Genomic DNA, 22,157 nt, shown 5'->3' on the forward strand with positions numbered 1-22,157 from the left:
CGGAAACGACTTGCAACAACTTCCGGGAGAGGCGGGAGCTGAACTTGCCCCACCGACTGGAAAACGTCGAAACGAATCGCTAAGGTTCCGGCTTCGAGAGAAGGGCCGCCGCGCTGAGGCTGCCCAGAATTTTGCCGCCCCGCCGCGTGATGAGGACAGAGGTGTCTTCTCAGCTTCTCGAGCCACACTTAAAGGTGGCTTCCCCATCTTCTGTGTCCGCGGTGGGCATTAAAACGTGGTATTTAATATTATAGAAATATCTGGTAAAAGTTGCGTACCCAACACCCTCTCATTCTTTCACTTTTTCTTTCCAGTTTTTGCCCACAAGTATACAATATTTCATATCAAACCACCTCAAATTGTGAATTTGATAAAGAAGGTTGTTGGGGTACTGACTTTCGCTTGGCAGGTTTGTATGTGAAAGACATACTCAGAAGGGTGTCATTTGCTAGCTCTAGGAATTAGCTAACCCGGGGAGAGGCAGTCTCTGAAAGGCCTCAGATGTTAAAACATCAGAAAATTAAATAGGTATAATTTATACCATTATTTACGCAAATATTTATAGTATACCTATGTGCCAGAGCTTTTTAATCAGAGAAAAAGATCAAATATTAGTAAAAAAAAAAAAAAAAAAAAAAAAAAAAAGCCTGCTCTAGATAGCTTGCAATCTAGTGGGGGAAACAAACTGTGAAAGTGCATTGATAGGGGAAGTGTTACAGGGCAGGGAGAGGGGCACCCCAGACCCAGCAAGCCTGCCTGCTCTAAATAGGTTCTGCCATCTGCCGCAACAACACAAAACATATGACACTTTAATGGGAAGGAACTTTAATACAATTAGGAAATAATACAGGAAAGGCAAAGAACATAGTTTCTAAATTAAGTACTCAAAGTTACTGGTCCCTTAGTGGGTAAAAGCCCACCCAAGCAGGATTGGCCCAGAACAAGGCCCCAAAGCCTGTCACAAGTCTAAAGCATCTTCCAGTGGGGACCCACAGGAAAGAATCAGAGACAACCAGACAAGTCTGGAAGGAAAAAAGCAAAAGCAAAATCAAGACAAAAACCACCATTGTCACCTCCCCATGGGTCTCTCACCCACATCTGTCAACCAGTCCACAACCAAAAAGCAAGTATAGTTTCTTCACGTGTCTCTCAGCTCCATGTGCCTCCTCCAGGTCTCCTGGCTCTCCATTCTGCTTCCTTCCTTCCTCAGTCTCCTCTGCAGCTTCTTCTCCCTGCTCAGCTCTACCCTCCTTTTGGGTGGGGCAGGAAACCTGGAACCTCCCCCTTTCCTGGGGACCACCCTGTTACAGAAGGACAAAGGAGACTGCTAGCAACTAAGATGGATACTCAACTGGCTTGAGGAGTTGGGGGTTGGGGGTTAATGGGAGTCATGAATGAGTTTCCAGGAGGAAATGATGTCCAAACAAGATCTTTAGGATTTGGAGTAGAAATTAGCCAGGTTAAGTGGGATATGTTTGTTGTGGGGAGAGGTGTAAGATTGTTCAGGCAGAGGAGGCTGCATGTACATGTGCAAGAGGCAAGGAAATGCATAGACTAAAGTTTTAAGAATTAAGGCGGTCATTAAGGGAGCAAGGAGTGGAGATTATAATAGTCTCATAAAGTATGGGAAAGTTATCCTGAGGCAAACAAAAGCAATAAGGGGGCCTTTGTAGGGCTTAGGGATGAGAGAGAATTAAACGAGTTTATTCAGAGAACACTTTTGAGTAATGCGGAGACTTGACTAATGGGGTAAATAATTGGATGCTGGCACAATAATCTGGACTGGAAATTACAGTGGCCTGTACTAGAATGATATGAGTAGGTGTAGGGTAAATGGTTTTTCAGGCTTTTCTGCCCTCCCACCATTAAGATTGCCCTGACTGATGAGGCACCTGCACTTGTTACATTGCTGCAAACTATCTTATTTACTTCTGTGGGCCAAGGGAGGAGTATTGAGATAGTCACAGAGAGAAGCAGAGGCAGGAGAGAGAAGGGGAGAAAGAAGGCCTGAGAAGCCCAGAGTGAAGACTTGTTGGGGGCTTGGAGGCCTGCCAGCCTCTTGATTCCCCCCAACCCTGCCTACCGTGTACCTGTTTGCCACATTACATGTAAAGCTTAATAAAAGCCTGAGAAACCCACTGAGGGCTCCAAGACTCTCCTTTACCCGTCTGCTGGATCATAGATAACCTGCTCAGTGCCCATCCTGCCCCTACAGTAGGTAAGGTAAAAAGTGGCTGAATTTGAGAAATATAAAACTGGACAAACTTGACTTATGGATGTTGAGGGTGAGGGAATTAGAAGATGCTAAAATGACATCCAGGACTCTGGCTTGAGAAACTGTATAGATGGTATCTTCATTTCCTAAGATAAGGCATCCAAGACAAATTCTAGGGAACACAGATGTGTTCAGAGCTGAACCTGCTAATTTGAGGTGTCATTTTGAACTCACTAGAGGAGTTGCCAACTAGATGTGTATGTGCAGCTCAGAAGAGAGATCCAGATTGGAACTATATACGAAGCAATCATCAGAAAAAAGAATATAGATGTTCATTTTAGGACGTGAGACTGCATGAAATCACCTGGTAACACGCTTGGGAAAGAAAAGAGCCTTGAGACCAAAGGAGCTGCGAAAGGAGACTAAGTAAGGAATGATGAGAGAAACAGAAAGAAAACCAGGTGAGTGTTCTGTCAGGAAAGTTTAAGAGAAGACTGCCTTTTTTTTTTTTTAAACATTTTTCAATTTATTTTATTTTATTATTTTTTTATTTATTTACTTATACATACAAGCACTGGGTACAGTCAGAAGCGTGGGAGGGTGAGAGAATTCACCAGAGCCAGAGCGGCGAGCAGAGCAGGCGGAAGGACTGAGCAGAGCAGGCGGAAGGACTGAAGTACACTGCTGAGGGGAGCAGCGGGCGGCAGGAGAGTTCTGCGCGCCATGTGGGACCCTCCTCCAGTGGCCGGGGAGCAGCCGGGGATCGAACTGGCCGGCGCTGCAGAGGCTGCGGGCAGCTTCGCAACCCAGTGCTCAACCGCTGCGCCATGGGGGAGGCCCGAGAAGACTGCCTTTTAAGGTTAATTTTAAATGTTAGTTAGAAGATGTGAAAAAGAAGTCTGTTGATTAAGGAAATTTTAGTGGAGTTGCCAATGTTTTTCTAAGTGGTGAAAATTTTGAGAATTCCTTTGAGAAGTTTGGTTGATGCAGGAAGAAACATGACAGTGGTGGAGGTAATGTGTGACTGAAGATTTTTCAAAGATGGGCTAAACCAGCACATTTAAATATTGGTGTGAATGTCAATAAGAGAAAAAAAGTAAAAATACAGAAGGGTTCGGAGAAAACCAAAGGGTAAGTTCCTTAAAGGGACAGCCCTGAGAACAGCCTTAGCTAGAAAAAGAAATGGCTTGTTTCCAAAAGGCTCCTTTCCCTTTAAGATCTTGGAATAGAAATTGCATTCTGATTAAGATACTTTATTTACCATCTCTCAGAATATAGTACTGTATTTGGAAGATAAATTCCCCATTTTTGATACATAGTTTGAAGTTTCCTTATTCTAAAGGCCATTTTAATGGAATCAGAGTAGGGCAGAATGGTCTACACTTGCTTATAAGCTCCCTCACCAATCAGTCACTTTTTTTTTTTAAGATTTATTTATTTTTATACAAGACTTGGGGTGCAGGCCAGAGATACGGGGGATGAGAGGATTCACCAGAGACAGATCAGGGAACAGAACAAGCAGACAGACCAAAGTACACTGCTGAGGGGAGCAGCGGGCGAGACAGGAGAGGTCTGTTGCCATATGGGTTTCTCCCTGGCCGCCGGGAATCGAACTCATGCTGCAGTGGATGCGGATTGCTTCATAGGTTGCGTCTTAAGCCCTGCGCCACCAGGGAGGCCCTCAGTCACTTTTCAATTGAAAAAAAAACTTCAAAGTATGTATCTACCTTATTTAAGAACCAACATTAACCAATGATTCTCTCCAAATGTATTATCTCTAGCCTTGGCTAAATTTTGATTTATCTTTGCCAGTTCTATTTTATATAAAATTACCAGCCTTTGCAAAAATATCCAACTTTATCATTGCGTATGAATGCATTCTGTTGAGTAATTTCCCATTAACTAGTCTACTAGTTAACAGTTATTGATAATGTTTGTGGCTTTTTGCTTGTATACCCTTGTTCCTTGGAGTTACAAACCCCCTGGCTGGGGAAGGAACTGTACTATGCCTTTTGTTTTTTAATATTGTCAGATGATTGGGCACACATTGCTTGAAATTATGATTCATTTCAGATGATTGACAACTATCATTTTGCACTCATGGAGCTACCTTTTCTATTCTTTATATGGGCTCATCTTTAAGGGAATTCAAGTAGAATACTGCGGGCTCATACTTTCAGTGTTAATAGTCCAATATTCTTTTTTTTTTCTAAAGATTTTTTATTTATACAAGAACTGGGATACAGGCCAAATGCACGGGAGGGTGAGAGGTTCACCAGAGACAGAGTGGGGAGCAGAACAGGCAGATAGACCGAAAACACTGCTGAGGGGCACAGCTGGTGAGACAGGAGAGGTCTGCCACACCATGTGGGTATGTCCCTGGCCGGCCAGCTGGGAATCGAACCCGCGCTGCAGAGGCTGCAAACAGCTTCATAGCGCTGCGCTCAACCTGCTGCCCCACCAGAGAGGCCCCAATAGTCCAATCTTTTTTAAAGACTTATTATTTATTTTTTAAAAAGAGTTATTTATTTATTTATACAAGCACTGAATATAGCCAGAAACGCAGGAGGGTGAGAGAATTCACCAGAGCCAGAGCGGGGAACAGAACAGGCAGACTGACGAAATACACTCCTGAGGAGAGCAGCGGGCGAGAGAGGAGAGGTCTGTTAGCCATGTGGGATCCTTGCCGGTGGCCGGGGATCGAACCAGCGCTGTGGAGGCTGCGGGCAGCTTTGCAGCCCAGCGCTCAACCGCTGGGCCACCAGGGGAGGCCCAGTCCAATATTCTCGACCAACTCTGTTCTTAGAACGTTTTGCAACTGTGTAAATCATCTGTATCTGCACTGTCCAATATGGTATCCTCTAGTTATGTGTGGTTACTGTTAACTTACTTACAATGTGCTTGGTATGACTGAAGAAGTGAATTTAAATTTTATTAACTTAAAGAGCCATGATTCTTGGTAACCCTATTGTTGCAGTTGACATTTAATATTATGGTAATACTATGGTCATATATTATGGTAACCCCACTGAAAGACTTGAATCCCATCGAAAGACTTGAAATGCAATAAAATATCGGCTGCTAACAACTTAGTAAAAAAGCTAGTGACTACCACTGCAGTCATTTACTTCTGCCTACTTTTGCTAAGTTTCAAGCTAAATCCATTTCTTTTTTCTTTTTCTTTTTTTTAAAGGAATAGTATATTCATATCCCTCTTTAAGAATTTAGAGACTCGAGAACATTTTCTCGTAAGGTCCTCTTCTTTACTGATAGCTAGGCAAAAATAATTATTAAATGGGTAAATAGTCCTAGCAGCTTAAAAAAAGATTTGGCAAAGGCAAAAGTTAATAAATACAAAAACTTTCATATGTAAAAGCTTATATATTTCAGCTGAAACTATTGAATACATACCTATTAAAAACAAAGTGTGCACAGTATTTGGTAAAAAAAAAACCAAAACAGCAGCATATCTTTACTATCAATGTGAAGTACTTGTTGACAGTGACCAGTTTCTCAGGTGAGAAAACAACCTAGTTGTTACTGAAGAAATACTTTTTTGTTTTAGATGTTATAAGAAATTGGGCCAGGAAAAAAACAATGGGCAAGAACCATATATATCCAATTTGGTAAATTTATGTAACTGATTAAGTAATTTACTTATTTATGTACTCAAAATTTAATTAACTTCACTCTGAAGTTTTATAAAATTTAATTATTCAAATAATTCAAGATTAGTATTTATATAGTTTTAATATATAAAGGGTAAAGAATTTCTCATGCTATAAGATTAAAACAAAAATATCCCAGAGAGATACAACTATCACCAAATATAGAAAAAAATACAGCTTTTGGATACAACCAAATTATTTTCAAAACATCTAAACTATAGTTTTTGAGGTGTAGATGGGAGAGGCATTTAAAAGGTTCAAGAAGAGAATGAATTGTGAAAGGCCAAAAGCAATTTATAAATCTATGGACATAGTATTGGGGAAGAAAAAATATTAATAAATTCCAAAAGTTAAATGTAATTGGAAAAAACCTTACAAGAAAGAAAAAAAATTATGATTTCAACTAAAGTTTTTTTGGTCCACTTTATATGAATTTATTTATTCTTTTTCCAAATGGGTATTTATTATTTGTACATATACATAAAAATGATTCCCATTTTGAAAAACATACTAAAATTATACATTAACCACAATAAGTACTCACGCTACCTGGGAAGAAAATGAACATAGCTATTTTCAAAATAGCAGTAAACACAAGAAGCCAACAAATATAAATCATGAAAAATGTACACCTCATTTTTGACAAAAATAAGTTCTATTTTTACATTAATGTTTTATCATCAGCTCTATATGAGATCCTCTCTCCTTATTTACAATTACTATGAAATTTCTATAAGCATGTGTAACGCAAAGGCACTCAATTCAGAGGTTATAAAGTCCTGAGCTTAAGTGGGAAATAGGTTTCCCAACTAAAATTTGAACATAAAATAATTCTAAAGATCTGAGAATATGAAATATGAAAGTGTTTAAAGTGTACTATATAGTATAAAAATAACCCACAACCTCATAATAAAGTTGTACAGAATGTCGAAGAAAAAACATGTAAGGCAAAAGAATATCCTCAGAATCAAATTGATTTTCTGTTCCATTCAAGTTCATCTGAAAGTTTTGAGGCTGATTTTTTTTTTTTTTTTTTTGCTAAAATCCTGGGAAAGCTAAATTAAAAGCAAAATAACATGAAAATGCTTATGTTTCTTATCTCAGTCTCCAAACCTAAGGCAGTTAATGATTAAAAACAAGTATAGATTGGGAAGATGTCAGAATAAGGGGAGGAATCATAAAAAGAAGTTGAAAAAGTTAAAGGACAGCTTTTAAACACATCCATTTTAAAGAATATAACTGGTCAAATTATTCCTTTAGCATTTTTTTAGCCAAATAAAAAGAATTTTACAGATGGATAACTGAGGTTCATTAACATTAGGTAGGATCAAAGTTTAAGCTAAAAATTAAATCTATAGTTGTCTGCAAAAAATGTGAAATTTTACCTACAGCAATTTTCTACTGATGCTAAATTAAAGCGTGAGTTGACATCTTCGTTACAGAAATGGTATGACAGATATTTTCTTGGCTTTAAAATGTTGTTTCATATATGCATAGAAATATGATGAAGATAACAATAGTCTTCTGTATTATTTATACAGTTCATAAGGCCTTTGTCATTGTTAGTCACCTTAAATGTGAATATGAGTAGGGCCATTAAGTGAAAGCTGGCCAAAAGAGTTTTCAAAGTGCTATTGTTTCCAAGTGATGAGATCCTCAGTTTTCTGGATTTTCTGGATGACGATTATTTTCAGGTCTTTTTTCTGGTGATATATACAGGAAGTTACAGCAGATATACAAAGGGAAGATCAAAAGCCTGCTGTCCAAGTTCATCACTACTTGTTCCTATAAAACAGATTTATAGATTTAATGACAAGAGTAATATTAAAAAAACTAGAACAGAAAACCAAACTGTTAAATAAAATGAAATGAAGGAGACTATACTGAGTAAGAGCTTTAATCTGAAGTCTGAGAGTCACCACTCAAATCTCAAAATTCCCATCTATTAGCTGTGTGACCTTGAACAAGTCAGGTGCAGCTTCCTCACTATAAAATGAGGACAATAAGAGCATCTACCTAGCAGAATTACATTGTGGAATAATTGAGACAATGTACAAAGAATGGCTCAGCAAAGGCAGCTATAAAAGCAGTACTCAATAATGTAAGTTATTTTCATTATTGCAAAAATTTGTATTAAGAATCTACATATTTTATAAGTAGAAAGAGTCCAGAAATACAAGGATTTTTAATTTCTGATAGGGCCTTAAGTACAGCAAGTGATAAGGAAACAGATGGGGATTCAGCACCAACCCTAGTTCCTGCTCTAAAATTCCCCATTGTCTCTACTGTCTCCTGAATGTAAAATATCCTGTAAAATCAATTTCAGGTTCAGTTATATCAATACACAAGAGAGTGCCTTGAAATCCCAGAGACAGGAATTGATAATACACCTGAGAACCACAAATTGAATCTTCACTTATGTTATAGATCCCCATTTGGGGCTTTTTACCAGATGCATTTGGTGAACAGGAAAAGTACTTGTAGAGTTAAAAGCAGCAGCACTGAAATAAGAACTCCTCTTTTTTGAATACTTGGAAAGCTTCTCTGCAGTAATATGCATTAGTTTTACCGTATTCTATACATCTTGAAAAATACACTATTAAACACTTTACATCCATCTAGAGTTTTAAATTTTACTGTGGCATGTGCTCCTGTGATGAAGAGGAACTAAAACTGGAACCTTTTGAGTGATTAACTTAGGCTCAGACTTCGGTACAACTAGACTCTGCCTATGTATTGGGGGAGCATCAAAATATATTTGGACAAAGGAGGTAGGGAATACAAATGTCACACACGCACAATATCTCTATATTCCTAACTTCTAACTATGGAGACCATAGGCTGTTTATTAATATAGACTGCTCTCTTTGAAATGGTGGTTTAGTTTTAATAGAAGTAAAATTCCTCAATGTTTTAATAGCTCTCATTTTATTTTCTAAAAATGGTTTACTTTCGTACCATGACATTTATACATCACTGAAACTTATAAGTGCATGTAATATAAAAGAAACAAATGGCATTAGAGATAAATTTGGGAGTATTACAGATGTCTGTCATTTAATAAACCTATTGTGCTATAGTACTCAGGAGATGTGGACACATACTGGGTTATCTCTAAGGATTTTGCTATTAATGTAAAAATAAATGTACTTATGAACACAATGGGTAAAGCAATTAAGATTTGTAACTTTTTAAAGATGATATTCAGGATAAATAATTATTTCCTATTACCTGCTTTTCCCTGTCCCTCAAATCAAATTGTATTCTTTTTTTCATCTTAATTACATGTCCAGAGTGGGGTAAATTATGCAAAAGTGACTGTTACTTTCATCTTTATCTTTACAGAACTTTCACACCAATCTTTAAATTAAATGTTAGCACTTCTTAAAAATTTCAAGAGGATTCAAAAAATAAATACTATTAAAAAACAATTAACAGAAAAGTAATCTGCCATACCTGATCCTTTTCAAGTGTAAGTATTTGATAGCCAGTAGTTCTACTACATATTAATTTTCCACTGCTATCGAAAGAAGCCAAACGTAATCTAGGATTAAAAAAAATACATAAAAAACATGATTTTTAAATCACAAATTAAAATAAGTACTATCTCATTTTAATATTTTTCTTTTATATTCTTGATAAGCTTTTAATATTCTCCATTGGTTTATCAACTATACTGATTCAGTTTTATAAGCTTGTGCCAATATTATACATAATGAAGATATAAAAATAAGATATTTTTATCATTATAAAACACAAAATTTACCATTTTTATTTTCAAGTATATAATTATGTGCATTAAATATATTCACACTGTTCTGCTATTGCCATCATCCATATCTGCAGAACTGTTCTATCTGCTACAAGTGAAACTCTGTACCTGGTGCTCCCTATTTCTTCTTACCCCAGCCCATAACAACCACCACCTTATTTTCTGTCTCTATGAATCTGTCTATTCTATAGAGAGTAGAATCATAGAGTATAATGTCTTTTTGTGACTGGCTCCCTCCCCTCCCTTCTCCTTTTTTTATTTATGCATACAAGAACTGGAGTACAGGCCAGATGTGCGGGAGGGTGAGAGGATTCACCAGAGATAGAGCAGGGAACAGAACATGCAGACGGACAGAAGACATTGCTGAGGGGAGCAGTGGGTGAGACAGGAGAGGTCTGCCGCACCATGTGGGTTTCTCCCCACCCAGCCGGGAATCGAACCAGTGCTGCAGAGTCTGTGGACAGCTTCACAGCACTGTGCTCAACCCGCTGCACCACCAGGGGAGGCCTGTCTTCATTTTTCTTGTATCTTTTCTCTCTCTCTCTCTCTCTCTCTCTCTCTTTTTCTCTTTTCCCTCTCTTCTTTCCCTCCTTTCTCTCTCTCTCCCATCCCTTTCTCCCTCCCTCCCTTCCATCCATCCATTTATTTATTTATGCATACAAGAACTGGGGTACAGAGCAGAGATGTGGGGGTGGGGGTTGAGAGGATTCACCAGAGACAGAGCGGGGAGCAGAACAGGCGGATTTACTGAAATACACTACTGAGGGGAGCAGCGGGTGAGTCAGGAGAGGTCTGCTGCGCTATATGGGTAGCTCCCTGGCCAGGGACTTGTACTACAGTGGCTGCATCTTAACCCCTTGCACCACCAGGGAGGCCCGTTACTGGCCTATTTCACTTAGCATAATGTCTTCAAGGTTCATCCATGTTGTAGCATGTGTCAGAATTTATTCCTTCTTAAGAAGAGGAATTTCTTGATCACATGGTGATTCCATTTAGTTTTTTGAGGAAATGCAATACCATTTTCCCCAAATGCTGCACCATTTTACATTCCCACCAGCAATGCCCAAAGGTCCAAAATAATATGTTAGTTTTTGTTTTTTTGTATAATAGCCACCCTAAATGGGTGTGAGGTAATATCTCACTGTGGTTTAGATTTGCATTTTCCTAATGATTAGTGACACTGAACATCTACTTATTGGCCATTTGTGTTATCTTTTTTTGAGAAATGTTTAAGTCCTTTCTCCATTTTTTAATCAAGTTGTCTTTCTGGGGGACCTCCCTGGTGGCCTTTGGGTTAAGACTCAGCACTATCACTACGACCTGGGTTCGATCCCTGGCCAGAGAGCTAACCCACACGGCACAGCAGACCTCTCCTGTCTTAACCCGCTGCTCCCCTTAGCAGTGTATTTCGATAAATCAATCTGTTTTGCTCCCCTCTCTGTCTCTGGTGAATCCTCACCCCCACACCTCTGGCCTACACCCTCATTCTTCTATGCAAAAAAAAAAAAAAAAAAGTCTTGTAGTTTCAGGAATTCCCTATATATTCTGGATACTATCTCCTTATCATCTGTATGGTAGCAAATAATTTTTTCCCATTTTAAGTTATCCTTCCACTCTGCTAATATTTTGATGCATAAGAGTCTTGCTTGTGTGTTGGTCTCATATTGGAAAAATCCTTGCCATTTCCATATCCATTGTCATGAAGTTTTTAACCTAGGCTTTCTCCTCAGAGTTATAGTTTTAGCTCTTATGCTTTGATTCATTTTGAATTATTTTTTTATTTTGGTATAAGTATAAATATATGACTTTTAAATAATTTGCTCATGAAGCTGTTTTCCAATTTGTTAGTATCCTCCCCAGAAAAAGATGGCCAGCTCAACTATCAGTCAAAGTCAATAGGTCAAATCTTATAGAAAATTTAAAATAATACCAGAAATGTTTTCCTGGAAAATAGTTCACTACATATTAAACTTCTTACTTGGTACGAATAGCAGTAAGTTAACAGCTTCACACCCAGTGTCAACCTGGTCATTCATATCCTGGCCTGTTCTTTTTCTCTGACATTCCAGATTTTATGATTTTGATTATTATACATTTCATAGAAGTGGAGCCTTATCATTTCCTTGTACTTTCATATATATAACAGTCTCTTACCAAAGTTCTATTGTTTTTGGTGTAAATTATCAAGGTAAGGTTTTTTCCCCTGGAGTCAGGAAGAATGGGGTAGGGATTTCTCTACCTAAATGCAATGCTCCTTCGCGGTTGTAAACTGACAGATCCACTACATGGCTGATTCAGTGTATTGCGTTTGAAAATGATGTATCGATTGGTGTACGTTACAAGCAGGTCAAAGCCAAAGTTAAAACCTGTCCACCGCCAGCAGTACTAAGAAATACAAAAGAGAAAGACTTATTTTAGTTTATTACATTAGCAATTCAAAAGTAAAAAAGCTCAAAATACCTATTTCTTTTTCTCTGACTCATTGCAAATATTTTTCTCATGAATCCCAACTTTTCATTTGTGCTTTCCCTTGTCACTTACCACACAGAAAATATCTGTAAATATATATAAGGTTTACCATACAAATTAATATACATCAAAACCAGGAAAGCAGTGTTTATGATTATTATTCCTTAAGGTTTTTTCCTAATATCTTCTTCATGATCGGCTTCATTATCTCTCCAACTATAATTCTATCATAAGTAATATGACTTCTCACTGCAACTCTAAGTATATATAGCTTAGGAGACAGGGGATTAGGAGTCTAATGTATATAATAAGAACCCATTAATATCTACCTTACTTTAAAAATACTGTTAAAATACCTTAAGTAACTGGTCAACAGATAAACAATTGAATTGTTTTAAATCCCATCATGATGTTCACAACTGGTTTAATCTATCACCTGACAGTCAATTAAAGGCTATTAGGTGACATTATGTGGTACAGGAAAGTAAAGTTAGGGTTTCAAGTGTCAGGTTGACACTCTGAATACAGCACTAGTTCACCAGTTAGTTACCTGTTGAGCACATATTATATACCAGGCATTACTCTAGGCATTGATGAAATAGAGGTAAAGACATTTCTGCACTAGTAGAATGTATATTATGTCTGTGTGAAAGGAGAAGAGTCGAATAATATATATGAATTGGAATGCAATGGAAGAAAACACAGTAGAATGCCAGGAAAGAATGACAGGATAGAGAAGGGAAGCTAGCAACTGGGGAGTCTGCTGATTCAGAAACACAGTCAAGGAAAGTCTCTTTAAGGACATGCTAGGTGAGTCAACTAAGAAGACTAGGTAGCTATCTGGGGAGAGTATGACCTAGACAGAGAACAGCAAGTATAAAGTTCTGGAGATGAAAACATGCTTGGTATATTTTAGGAACAGCAAGAAGGGCTATGTAATTAGGACAATACCTGAGGGAGACAGATTCTGAAGAAGAGCTCAGAGAATCAGTTAGGGACCAAAAAATATGGGGTGGAATAGTCCACAGTAAGGAAGAGTTTGGATTTCTTCTAAATGTAGCAGAGGCTAGTGGAGAGTTTTAGGGAAGGAAATGACATGCTCTAACTTGCATTTTAAAAAGATGACTTTGACTGTTGTGTAAAAAATAGAATGTAGAAGAGCAAGAATAAAAATAGGGAAGGCAGTTAAGAGGTTACAACAAAAGCCCAGGCAAGTGATAATGGTGCCTTAGACTTGGGTGGTTATGGTAGACATGCTAAGACTGTATTTAGAAAGCCAGGTGTGGCAAGAAAGAAAGAAGAAACACAAAGTTTGGAGCTTATGCAATGGATGAACAGAGGGGACATTTATAGGTTCGAAAATACTTGGAAAAGAGGAAGTTTGGGGATGAAAATCAAAGAGCTTAGCTTGGACTATTACATTTGAGATGTTATCAGTACTCTAAGAAAGATGTCAAGAGAGTAGTTGCATATATGAATCTGTAGTAAAGAGTCATCAGTGTAAAGTCATAGGACTAGATGAAATCACTTAAGAGTGAGCATAGATAGAGAAGTTGTCCAAGTTCTGAACATGTAATCACACTATTATTTGTGGAGAAAGAGGAGAATTATCTAGCAAAGTGTTAGAAGCAGCAGCTAATGAAATAGGAAGAAAGCAGAGTTGCTGTCTCTGAAGTCAAATGGAGAAAATATCCAAGGAGTGAACAGATGTGTGATGTTGTCAAGTGCTTTACAAGACAAAAAACTAAAATTAAAAACTAACTCCTTGATTCGGCAATATAGAAATCACTGGAGACAAAGGAATGTTCAAGAGAGGATCAGAAAACAGGAAGTATAGACAACAAATACAGGCAACTTTTTTCAGTGAGTTTTGCTTAAAGGGAGTGCAGGGTCAGGATATGGTTTAAGATGGGTGATGCTGCAGCATGTTATTTGCCAAATGAGAATGATTCAGTAGAAAAGAAAAACTAAAGATGCAGGAGAGGGAGATAACAGCTAGTAGTGCAAAGCTTTTGAAGAGGTGAAACAGATGGAATCATCACAAGGGGAGGGAACAGACTATGATAGAAGACAACAGATGTAGGTTGATTGGTAGAACTGTTGGTAGGAGGATGTACAGATTTTCTCCCTATTGCTTTTATTTTCCCAATGAAGAGAAAAGTCAACCAGTTAAGAACAAGGTATGAGAATTATTTAAATAGTGGAACAATAAATCCACTCAAATAGTGGAATGACAAATTCAGTCAATCAGTTAAGAACAAGGTATGAGAATTACTTAAATAGTGGAACAATAAATCCACTCAAATAGTGGAATGACAAATTCAGTCAATCAGTTAAGAACAAGGTATGAGAATTACTTAAATAGTGGAACAATAAATCTACTCAAATAGTGGAATGACAAATTCACTAGAGAGATGCAAAAAGGATCATCACAAAGCACTAAGGATTTATTTGAAGCTTGTGGTTACAAACATTCAAGTGAAACCTGCTGAAGTATGTTTTTCTTTAGTCACATCTATTTGGAAGCAAGCACTGAGTAAATGGAAATTTGGGATTTAAAAAGACTGGGATTTAGTCAGATAAGTTTGACAGAGTTAAGTCAAGGACCAATTTTAAGAAGGGACGTAAAATATAAGTAAAGAAAGAAGTAGGAATGTAATGAGGTGATGGGGAGAAGGTAGTGAGAACAATGTAATGTACATCCCAGGGGGTTAAAAAATTGTTGGAATCCAGGTAGAGGTAACTGCTAGAAAGATAATAGGAGTCTGAAAATAGGATGCTTGAAATGGGAATTTCTGAAGGGAGTGTATCAGTAATGCAAGAAATTAAGGCTACGTTCACAGGAATGAGTACCTGAGGTAAAGCAGACCACAAGATCACTGGGGGAAGGAAGGTCAGGGACCGCAGACCCTGCTATCACCAAGCATGATAACAAGAGCAGTGATAAAGACAGTGAGCCAGTGAATGATGGCCACAGTGGTGGTAGTCAGTGCTACAGTCAGTGCATATGCTTCAAAAGAGTTGTGGTTCAATGATTAGGGAGGAATAATATCAGGAAGCAACAAGGAGTAGAGAGACATCTACTACTCTTTCATACTCTGAAAATTTATCACAACTATCCATAAAAACATAAAATAACTTAAAAATTAAAAATAGAATGAGGAAAGTGTGGAGAAAAATGGTAATCTACATTAGGTTGAATATTTTTTCAAGATGAAAATTACAATTAGGATAGAATTTTTAAAAAAATAGTTCATGTCCTGGGCCTCCCTGGTGGTGCAGGGATTAAGTCTCAGTGCTATTCATCTATCGCCAGACACTGAGGCTTGAGTTCCATCCCCAGCTAGGGAGCTAATCCACATGGCGCAGCAGACCTCTCCTGTCTCGCCCGCTGATCCCCTCAGCAGTGTATTTCAGTAGTTATGCCTGTTCTGTTCCCTACAGTTCTTGTATGCATTAAAAAAAAAAGTAGTTCATGTCCCATTGTGGGTTGTAAAATAAATTCAACTCAGACACAATCAGCTTTTTAAAAAAATCAAATAGAAATCACAATTTTTGGACACAGCAAAAGCATTATTTCATAATACTTTTTTTCCACTAAAACACATTTATATTAGGTAGTAAATGTGTTTCCAGTAAAACACATTTAAATCTTTTTAAAAAAAGATTTATTTATTTATGTATACAAGAGCTGGGGTGCTGGCCAGAGGTGCGGGGGGCAGGTGCCAGAGGAGAGGACTCACCAGAGACAGAGTAGGGAGCAGAACAGGCAGAATGACTGAAATACACTGCTGAGGGGAGCAATAGGTGAGACAGGAAAGGTCTGCTGCACCATGTGGGTCACCTTCCTGGCCGGATTTTGAACTCGTGCTGCAATGGCTTTGCTTGTTTTTTATTTATTTTTTAATATTAATTTTTTTTTACATCATTGTTCACTTTTGAACAATATTTGCTTCCTCTCCCCTCAGGTGTAGTTCGCCATGGGGTTTCCTTCACCAGTGCACCTGTGCACCATCACCTCAGTCCCCTGTGCTCCTCCCTCCCTCCTCCCTTTGATCCCTGTCCCTCCTCCTGCCTCTGCAGGCTTTAGACAGCTTTATAGTGTTGATGCTTAACCCCTTGCGCCACCCGGGAGGCCCTGGAAAAAGCATTCTTAATGTGGGTAGCAGAGTTTGAATGTCTTTGATTTATGGTAATTGTAAAATAGAAAAAAATCACTTTTAATACTGTGTAACAGTTCCTATATAACATATTACTTATCTTAATTTCTTTTTTTTTAAGAGTTTTTTTTTAAGATTTATTTATTTATACAAGAACTGGGATACAGTCAGAGGCACAGGAAGGTGAGAGAATTCACCAGAGACAGAGTGGGGAGTATAACAGGCAGACGGACCAAAGACACTGCTGAGGGGAGCAGCAGGCGAGGCAGGAGAGGTCGGCTGCGCCATGTGGGTTTCTCCCTGGCAGTCTGGGAATCAAACCTGTACTGCAGAGGCTGCAGACAGCCTCACAGTGCTGCGCTCAACCCTCTGCGCCACCAGGGATGCCCACTTATCTTAATTTCTGAGGAATCCTCTTCTCTATTTCTTATCTGGATCCACAAAGTTATCATGTAAGGCCAAATAATTAATTATTACTACCATGTATCAGGAACCTGGTCCAGGAGGTAATGCAAGAGAAACTGTACTAAAAAAGCTCTTCTGAGCTATGACAGGTGTCATCTTTGTTACTTAACATGTATCTTGCCTTAATAGTATAATATGAAGAGAATATGACCCATACTTACTTCACCATCTTTGGAAAGCTTTCTACCACACCTCATGCTATTTCCCTCTAGTTCTTCTTTATTGATTTCTTGAGGTCTAGAAATATGTAATATATAAGACATGAAATCTCACAGAAAGCAGGCAACTGGCAATTTAAAAAGAATTGTGAGTTAAAAAGAACAGATAAACTTGCTACGAGACTTAAAATTAAATTTTTGTGTTAAAGGTAAACATAAGAATGCACTGATTAAATTTAGTCCATTGCCTCTGCTAATTAGAAAAGATTTAAATCTTTAATGTTTCACTTATTGTCCAGACTTCTGTTAATATATTAGAGCTCAGCCAAACCAGAAAAGAATGGAGAAAAATGTCCGAATAATTCTCCTCACTAATAATATACACTTACTTTACTAAGTAAAATAAATTAAAATCCATTATTTAAGACTTGCTATCACCTACCATTAGGTGTTTCATATATAAGCCTTTTTTATGTAGTAATCATACAAACTCATTATTTAATAGAAAACAGCTGTAGAATTTATCAATTCATCTTTACTTGGTACCATACTTTAAAATGTACTGAGATAGCAACAGATGAGTTTCCTTGTTTTGCTCCCAAGAGGATCATCTATCAGTTAATTAGAGGTACACTATGTTAAAAGAGATCTATGGCTTGAGGCAAAACTGGAACACCACTTGGACATCAGAGACAAACACAGGTGACACAGAGGATACGTAGAAGAGAGTCCACCCCTTGAGATTGTTATTGACCAACTTTCACCAATGGACAGATCAACTAGATAGAACATCAACAAGAAAACAATCACCTGAAATAAAGAATCAAACCACATGGGCTTAACAGATATTTATAGGGCACCTCACCACCAAAAACCTGAGTATACATAGAATATTTTCCAGGATAGACATGGTGGGTCACAAAATAAGTGTCAATATAATTATGAAGACTGAAGTATATCAAGTATCTTCTCTGATCACAATGGTATATCAAACTAGCTATCAACTACAAGAACAAAGAGGGAAAAATCTCAAACATGGGGAGACTAGACAGCATGCTACAAATAACTTTTAGGTTACCAAGGAAATCAGAGGTGAAATTTAACAATACTGGAGATGAACAAAGACACAAGCTACCAGAACCAATGGGACACAAAAGTATGTAGTAATATAAGCCTACATCAAGAAACAAGAAATAGCTCAAGTAAATAACCTAGCCTTATACCTTAAGGAACTAGAAAAAGAATATATTAAACCACTGCTACTCAACATAGTATTATTAGTCCCAGCTAGAGCAATTAGGCAAGAGAAAGATAAAAAAAATTCAAACTGGGAAAGAATAAGTAAAACTATCACTGTTTGCAGATGCCACAATAATATACATGGAAACCTTGAGACTACCAAAAACCACACACATATATATATTAAAACAGGAAAAAAAAAATCAAAAGGTCAGTTCAAAAAATCAGTGAAACCACAGCTGGTTCATTGAAAAGATAAATAATACAGACAAATCTCTATAGCTAGCCTAAAGAAGAAAAAAGGGAAAAAACTAATAAATAGAATTAGAAGAGGAGAAATTACAACAATCTGCATAGAAATACAGAGGACCAGAAAAAACTGCTATGAACATCTTTATGTTAATAAACTGGATAATCTAGAAGAAATGGACAAATTCTATTCTTCCATATTGGAATCTATTTTTTCACATCGGAATTCCACACAAACACACATATATCTCTCTCACATATAAGAAAAAACAATAACCCCTAACTATCACCAAATGTCCCTGAACATTGAGGAGTGGAAGTAACACCATTATATTTCTGCTTTAGAAAGATATCCTTGCTAGCATCTGAACAAGAGTTTAGAAGAGAAGGATGCTGGAGGGAGTCTACTAGATTATGACTTAATGTTCCAGGGAATAGTCTTCTTTACTTTAGTAGCCTGACAACAGTGTCCTAATGCTCAGTGTCTGTGGAAAAGAACTCTACACTAGGGGCAATATCCTATTATTTGTAAGGGTAAAAAAATCACTCATATTCAGCCTCTTAGGTGAGACTCTATTTTAAAATCAGTAATGATACAGGTGAAAAAATTTATGAAGAAATTTATCAAAATTAAAAAAATATATAAAAGATGATTTACAAAATAATGTACATAGAAAATGCTTCAAATCTGAATTCTATCAAATAGTCAACCCTCATTTTTTGGTTTCTGCTTTATTATTCCTGTTTCAACAATCTTACTGTATGCTGAATAAGTATGCTGTGAATATATTTGGAAAAAGATGGGATATAAAATACAAAAATGAACCCTAGGTAAAAACCTCATAATTATTATCATGAATTTATATTGCACTTTCATACACGCACATAAATAGGCCATTATTTTAGAAATTTCTTTGGAGTACAAAAATGGATTAAGAGTGATCAAGGGCAAAAAAATGAACTTAAGGCCTACACTACATACTCACAGATAGATTATTTCATTACATTGTATATTCTAAGGAGACAGTTAAACATCAGATAACAAATGTGGAAGTACTAGTATCTGTGAATTGCAAAGCACGATATATTTTTCCTTAAAGTAAGTACAAAAATATTTTGTAGGGGTCAAGTGCTTCTGGGGAAGGCATTTGTAACCAAATGTTAATTCATTTTAGACTCAGAGATCTCCAAAAACTTTACATTAATAAGACTACCATAAACAAAAAAATTAGCTCTACCTACATGTAAATATGATAATCATGCTTTATGAAAGCATTCTTCAAGTAATATTCTAATATCTTGAAAGAAAATAATTTAAATGAAACAAAGTATATGAATGATTCAACATAGCAAATGACAATCAAACATGTCATTATACTATCTAACTGACCAGAAAGATCAGACTGATGTTATAGAAATAGAAGTTTACTATGATTTCTCTACCTTCAATAGCTCTTGACTTTTTAATCTAATGAATACATTAAAAAAATTCAAAGCAAATAAGTTTTTTATTGAAGGATGGTATAATATACTTACCCCACCTCACTGTCTTGTTCTGCCCGAAGCATAGCAAGCCACTGCTGTTTATATACAGAAGATAACCATTCTAAAATGTAAATATATATATATATATATATAAGAATAAGAACTATGGAGGAGCAAAAAATATTTAGGTAAGATTATGACCATTTCTAAATTCATTTGAAAAAGCAACAAATAAAGTTGGTAATTTATATTTTACAAATAGGCTGTAATGGAGTGAACATCTTGTTTTGTTTATACCTAAAGCAGTATTTTCAACTTCTTCTTTTTTTTTTTTTTCTTAAAGATTTATTTATACAAGTGCTGGGGTACAAGCCAGAGGCATGGGAGGTTGAGAGAATTTACCAGAGACAGAGCAGGGAGCAAAATCGGCAGAAGGACGGAAATACACTGCTGAGGGGAGCAGAGGGCGGCAGGAGAGGTCTGCCATGCCATGTGGGAATCTCCCTGGCCGGCCAGGAATTGAACCAGCACTGCAGAGGCTGCAGACAACTTCACAACCCTCTGTGCCCCCGGGGAGGCCCAGTATTTCAATTTCTACAGAAGTTTTTAACAGAAAATCGAATAATGGATTGTCCCTGTATTGAATTATCTAAAAATGACAATTAGTGGAAAATTCTAAATAGGGTGAATCATACATTCAAGAAGTAATTTTGGCATATTAAATTTAGATCACTATTACTAAAAGATTTTAATTTAGTCTAAATGGAACAAAAATTATATTTTCCTTAAATAATGACTATATGTTGTTTCTCCCACAAATCTATAAAAACTGAAATTTTCAGTATTTTATATTAAAACAGATTTATTAAAAATATAAGTAGAACTGGCTTAGAGCCATATTTATTTTTCTGCTCTTATTTAGTCCCTACCTAAAGGTTAAATTTTCTATATTTTAAAATTAAATGATTTCTCAATCTCTATCTAAAGGAAAGGGGAAACCCATAGTGTGATATAAGTCTAGATTTTCACTCTAATTCTTTTTTTTTTTTTAAAGATTTATTTATGCATACAAGAACTGGGGTACAGGCCAGAGGTATGCGGGGGAGGCGGGGCAGCGAGAGAAGTCACCAGAGACAGAGTGAGGAACAGAACAGGCAGATAGACTGAAATACACTGCTGAGGGGAGCAGTGGGCAAGTCAGGAGAGGTCTGCTGCACCATGTGGGTAGCTCCCTGGCTGGGGATCAAACTCATGCTGCAATGGCTGCGGATAGCTACATAGGTTGCGTTTTAACCCTTGCGCCACCTGGCAGGCCTCACTCTGTAAGTCTTAATAAAGTATCTAGATGATTTCACTGATTTATTAATACCTTTCTGGAAAACTATTTGGATATGTCTTTTTTTTTTTCCAAAATAAAATTCTTGCTGTTATGAGAAATAACAGAAATGGCAAGGCCACAGACAATTTGGCTTCAGTAGGTAAAGACTTTAACAAAAGTTTATATGATTCAGTATACATACATACATACATAGCTTTATTTGCAATGCACTTGGATTTTAAAATTCTGTCCTGTATTTTATTAAAAACAAACAAAAAAATGGATCTGTTCTCATTAAAATATTTCTAAACTCACTAATGGTTATATCTGCAATTTGAAATTCATTGATCTAGTCACAGACTATGGTTTTTCATGGTTCATTTAAAATTGGAAGAAGGGGTCTCCTTGGTGGTGCAGTGGGTTGAGAGCAGTGCTGTGAAGCTGTCCACAGCCTCTGCAGCAGGGTTCGATTCCCAGCCAGCCAGGCAGATTCCCACATGGCATGGCAGACCTCTCCTGTCTCGCCAGCTGCTGCCCTCAGCAGTGCTTTCAGTATGTCTGCCTGTTCTGCTCCCTGCTCTGTCTCTGGTGAATCCTCTCACCTCCAGTGCCTCTGGCCTGTACCCCAGCTATTGTATAAATTAAAATGGAATGAAATGGAAACACACATGAAATTCCTGAATATCGTGTAAGATGCAGCCCATGAAAACGCTTTAAAATTTAAGTTCTAGTAACTTTAATGTCAAGCTAGAAATCTTTCTGGTCACAGATAGTTCATTCAGTAGCAGCATGCCCAAAATAAGTAATATAATTCAAATGAAATGTTGGCATCTAATACAAGGGAACAAAAAGAATCTCTGCTAAAATAAATTTGAAAAACATGTAATGAAAGGAAAAAAGTGAAGCGGGTTCCTTTAAAGAGAATTTTTAATATGACTATATACCATCAGAACGCCAAA

General features: G+C 37.1%; 1 protein-coding gene across 1 annotated transcript in view; it reads right to left on the reverse strand.

Moving 5' to 3' along the window:
- Window positions 1-7,539: 7,539 nt before the first annotated feature.
- Window positions 7,540-22,157, reverse strand: part of GMCL1 (germ cell-less 1, spermatogenesis associated) — a gene marked incomplete at its 3' end in the record, with an annotated part of 40,840 nt that continues 26,222 nt past the window's right edge. The window contains exons 10-14 of the mRNA XM_084234446.1: window positions 19,932-20,001; window positions 16,911-16,986; window positions 11,895-12,040; window positions 9,340-9,427; window positions 7,540-7,668 (exon numbers count right to left, since the gene is read on the reverse strand). Coding sequence (XP_084090572.1) covers window positions 7,540-7,668; window positions 9,340-9,427; window positions 11,895-12,040; window positions 16,911-16,986; window positions 19,932-20,001 — 509 coding nt within the window. The remainder of the gene's footprint in view (window positions 7,669-9,339; window positions 9,428-11,894; window positions 12,041-16,910; window positions 16,987-19,931; window positions 20,002-22,157) is intronic.

Source organism: Talpa europaea, assembly GCF_964194135.1.
Source record: "Talpa europaea genome assembly, chromosome: 6".
In the NCBI taxonomy this organism is placed as follows: domain Eukaryota; kingdom Metazoa; phylum Chordata; class Mammalia; order Eulipotyphla; family Talpidae; genus Talpa; species Talpa europaea.